The 4782-nt window shown below is 34.5% G+C and overlaps 1 protein-coding gene across 4 annotated transcripts in view; it reads left to right on the top strand.

The window, feature by feature from the left end:
- Positions 1 to 525: 525 nt before the first annotated feature.
- LOC117178254 (protein outspread) overlaps positions 526 to 4782 on the top strand; it is a 368009-nt gene continuing 363752 nt past the window's right edge. For all 4 annotated transcript variants that reach the window (XM_033369600.1, XM_033369601.1, XM_033369602.1 and 1 more), the window contains exon 1: positions 526 to 1789. In XM_033369600.1, the coding sequence (XP_033225491.1) occupies positions 1646 to 1789 (144 nt within the window). In that variant the 5' untranslated portion in view covers positions 526 to 1645. The remainder of the gene's footprint in view (positions 1790 to 4782) is intronic.

Below are 4782 nucleotides of genomic sequence, written 5' to 3' on the forward strand. Positions count from 1 at the left end.
TTACATTATTCTTTACGAATTCATCATTTCAGGTATATATTTGGTCAACTATGTAGCTGAAACTTTAAGTGTTTTGATTAAAAGTTCCATCACTTGGTTGAAAATGGAACTATACTATATTAATTCAAAAGATACAGTAAGATTTACCCGCCCCACCCCCACCCGCCTGCAGACCCCCATGAAATCGTCTAACGTAATTTTGGGATAAATCCTAAATAAAAATAAAAATATCCCCGAAAAAAATTTAGTCGCTAAAAATTACGTGAAATGGGGGGGGGGCTTACAATCTCTAAATAAGAAGGGTACATAGTTCAACATTTCAGAAAAAAAAACTATGTAATTTAGGCACGGACCCTTAGTCAAGACGTGTTTCGCGCGTTTACTTTTACTGCCAGTTTAAAATAAAGGTAATAACGTACATGATTGAACTTGTTTAAAATGCTACGAGATGGCGCGGCAGACGCGGTAGACGAAGGAGCGATCAGCATTCTGCGATCATTCAGTCACAGTCTCACACAGTCTGGAGTTACACTCAGATGGCAGATGTTGTTTGTACGAGTGTTCTGTCATGGAGCATCGGGACGTAAATATGCTCAATAATCCTCGCGTGAGGAACGTGCCGGGCCGCGAATCAGAAAACGGAGAAGGATAAAAGTCTCCTACACTTCGAGTCGTTTATGTTCAGTGTCGTGGGGACTTTTTCTCGAAGTCAGGTAGTTGACTTCGATTGTGACAGCACCCTGTTCACGTTCTCACGTCCTTCTAAAAAGACGGTTTCGCCCTAATTTCCACCTGTTACATACTTCCAATTTGTGCTTCCTCAAAAAGCACGTGGCGACAACAACAAGTTCGTCCGACTGCATACGATAAGAGAAAGTTGTGGCAGGTGAATTTCTTTTGAGGTTATGAGAGTCTGTCGGATCTTTTTGATTTAAGTTTGATAGAATCTTAGTTAAAGTTTACATTCTCTGTCTGCAAAGAACGAGAGGTGGATAAAGTGCTAAGAACCGAGAAAGTGCTGTATTGTTGGTGTTAATCTTAAATCAGTGGTGTTAAAAAAAGGAAAAACAAGAGTGCAAGTGTTGATTGTTGTGAGTATATATTTCACTCGTGGATGAGAAATTAAGAAACACGCGCGGGAGAATTGGTAAACAAGTTCTGATAATTCTGATGACAGCACACATTCTTACTAATTGAAAATATTAATATTTCGAAAATAATAACGATAAAGCCGAAGGAGAAATAACGAAAACTGAAGTGTGCAATGACAATCGAGATTCGCGCGGGCTCTGGAGTTTCACGAAGGTGCTGGAGTTGAGAGCCTCTTCTGCTGGGAGGTAAATGAGAAAATCTTGGATAAAAGAAACACGGGTTCACAAAGGCAAAAGGCGACTGAAATTACGTGAAACCGATCGAAGCATCCGGCGAACTCGAGAGAAACCCTCGTATCGAGGTTACCTCGTACTTCAAGGTCGAAGTACCGTAAACGTCTCACGTGCCAGTTGGAAATAAACAACAACGAGGAAACCCTTCGTGCTACGATTACTCGTGATATCAAATCGGCGAGGACAAGGGAAGAATTCGGGGAAAAATTGAGTGATGCTGGCTCGCTGAGTTTGTTTTCGTATTTTGACCTCGTGTCGAGATGTCAGGAGGTTCCGCGTGTGGTGCTCGGGGCACTGGCGCCGAGTGCAGGAAGTTCGCACCGAACATATTCAACAAGAGCAAGTGCAGCAGCTGCTTCAAGCAGAAGGAGGAGCACAGCGCCGAGGCTCTGGAATGCAACAGGGTGAGTTTAGTTGATGGACCAATATATGCGAGGCTGAGCCTCTTCCAGACCAGTTCTTTTCTCCTTTTCTTTATTTTTTGCCGCATAAACACCAATACTGTTCAACCCTCGAATCCAACCTTACCAAAAAGTCCCTTAAAAAATTCCGAAACATCAATCTAGCTAGTGTATGTAGGCTAGACTAGGTTTTTGTATAATGGGATCGTGTCAGCTGGTGTTGAGAAGGTATGTTATTGTCCCGCATTTTTATTGCGCAGGTCCTTGAAGATCCTGTTTAGAAGAGAAATGGGCTAGAAGTTTCGAGGGTTCAAATGAAGCAGTCTATTTTATTAGCCTTCAGAGTCTTTAGACTCTCATTTAACTAGGGTCGTTACAAAAAACTAATTTTATTTGTTTTTCAGGTTTAGCTTAAAATATAGAAGTATGTATTTAAAATTTTGTTTACGAAGCAAGTGGTTTTTGTGAAGTCCCTATTTTTTTTATTATGAATATGCAAATGCAGTCACGTCTCTTCTTTCTACGAAAAGAATTTTATAGCTGAACCAACGATATTTATCGTTGATCGGGCCACAAATATCGATGAAAACGAAAGAATAAAATATTGACAAAATCTTTAAAATGGGGATTTGCAGCAAAATTTATTCTAACTATTATTATTAATAAATCACTTTTTTAAATCCTTAATACAAAAAGATTATATAGCTGAAATCAAAATATTGGATTGCTGAATAGATGGCTCATTGAATTGCAATAATTTAACATTTATATTTAAAATGTTAATAATTTATCCTCCAATATAATAATATATAATAATATTATCCTCCTTCCCCTGAATGTTTGAAAAACTTCTGTTGTAGAAGATATTCAGTTTTAGACAAAAATACTTAGGTAGACATTTTTAGAGTTTTTCCATTAACTAGTTTATTTGGTTAATTCTATAAAAAAGTTTATAAATAAAGAAGGATCAGAAGTTGACGATTGATCATTGTTAACTATTAAGAGTTGCCTCTTGTTGCGTAATATTCAGTTGCAATGATCTACATAAAAAAACAATTAGTTAATATTATGATTTTTTAATTGATTAGATAATCCTTTGTGAATAATGACTAACGTTTTTTATTTAAATCCCTTTTAACTAAGAAATTCGTATTTGTTTTTCAATTTGGAAAAAAGCTTTTTGCGGATTGCATTGAATTATAATTATAAAATTACTTAATTTATTATATATGTAAAATGAAATTCCCTCAAATGCTCAAATATCCAAATCTAAATATTTTAAGCATGTTTATACTTGAAAACTTCTTCAAACTTTAAAATAATTTAGATATTTACACAAACTTAATCGACATTAAGCGTGGGCTCTTTTTGTGGAAGCTAAATTTTTTATTATGTAAACATGTTATTTAGCATATTTTCATGAAAATAACTTAAATATGAAATTGTGAGGGCTTAATATTCCCAGCAATTAGGTATGTTAAGCTGGCACAGCACTATGAAGGTATAAAGATGTAATCTATGTCATAATTTAGAGCTAATTTGGGCCCGTGGTCCTAAACTTTTGGCTCTTTTATTTTTTTTTAATAGTGTTTGTGCTAGCTTAACGTTGAGCTGCCCGAACATTGCTGTAAAAGGTGCTAAAAATGATTTCACGGAATATTCACCTTATACAATAATTTAGGGCTCTGGGAATATGACAGTGAAAAATTTTTAAAAATTGTTCAAACAATTTTTGTTCAAACATTTCTAGTAAAAATGAAGTAAACAATTTTCTTCCTTTGCCCTATGTTGAGGCTCATTTGGAGCCCCATAAATGTGGTATTTGAATTTTACAATAAATTGTTAAAACAATTATTTTTTAAACAAATTTGCAACAAAAAATATTTATTTTTCTCCTGCATAATTTCAGGCTCATTTATGGCTCCTGAAAAATCATCGACCGAAGGTCGCGCGATTTTTCCTTTGCCCTTTTTTTTTATATATGGTGTTGTGCCACATTAACGTTATAGAAAATACATGAAGAAAACAATTAAACCCATTTTTACTCCTCGCATAATTTAGGGCTCATTGAGGACTAATTTGGGCCCGTAGTCCTAAATTTTGGGCTCTCGTATTTTTTGTAAAAAATAGTGTTTGCAATAGCGTAACAATAAGTTGGTTCAAGATTGCTGTAAAACGTTATAAAAATGATTTTGCTAAAAATTTACCTTATAGAATAGTTTAGGGCTCATTAAGGGCTCTAGGAATATAATAATTAAAATTTAAAAAAGAGGTTTAAACAATTTTTGTTTAAATAATTTTTTTTATTTTTCATTATCATATTCCCAGAGCCCTAAATGAGCCCTAAATTATTGTATAAGGTGAATTTTCCGTGAAATCATTTTTAGCACGTTTTACAGCAATGTTCGGCCAGCTTAACGTTAAGCTAGCGCAAACATTATTTTTTTCAAAAAATAAAAGAGCCCAAAATTTAGGACCACGGGCCCAAATTAGGCTCAAATGGGCCCTAAATTATGCGATGAGTAAAAATGGGTTTGTTTTCTTCATGTATTTTTTTATAATGTTAAGGTGGCACAACACCATATATAACCAAAAAAAAGGGCAAAGGAATTATCACGCGACCTTCGGTCGATGATTTTTCAAGAGCCTTAAATAAGCCTAAAAAATTATGCAGGAGAAAAGAAAATATTTTGTGTTGCAAATTTGTTTAAAAAATAAAAAGAATAGGAAGAAAATTGTTTACTTCATTTTTACTAGAATTGTTTAAACAAAAATTGTTAAAATTTTATTTTTTTATTTTTTATTATCATATTCCCCAGAGCCCTAAATGAGCCCTAAATTATTGTATAAGGTGAATATTCCGTGAAATCATTTTTAGCACCTTTTACAGCAATATTCAGCCAGCTTAACGTTAAGCTAGCGCAAACACTATTTAAAAAAAATAATAAAAGAGCCCAAAATTTAGGACCACGGGCCCAAATTAGCCCTAAATGAAC

Source organism: Belonocnema kinseyi, chromosome 8, assembly GCF_010883055.1.
Source record: "Belonocnema kinseyi isolate 2016_QV_RU_SX_M_011 chromosome 8, B_treatae_v1, whole genome shotgun sequence".
Lineage (NCBI taxonomy): Eukaryota > Metazoa > Arthropoda > Insecta > Hymenoptera > Cynipidae > Belonocnema > Belonocnema kinseyi.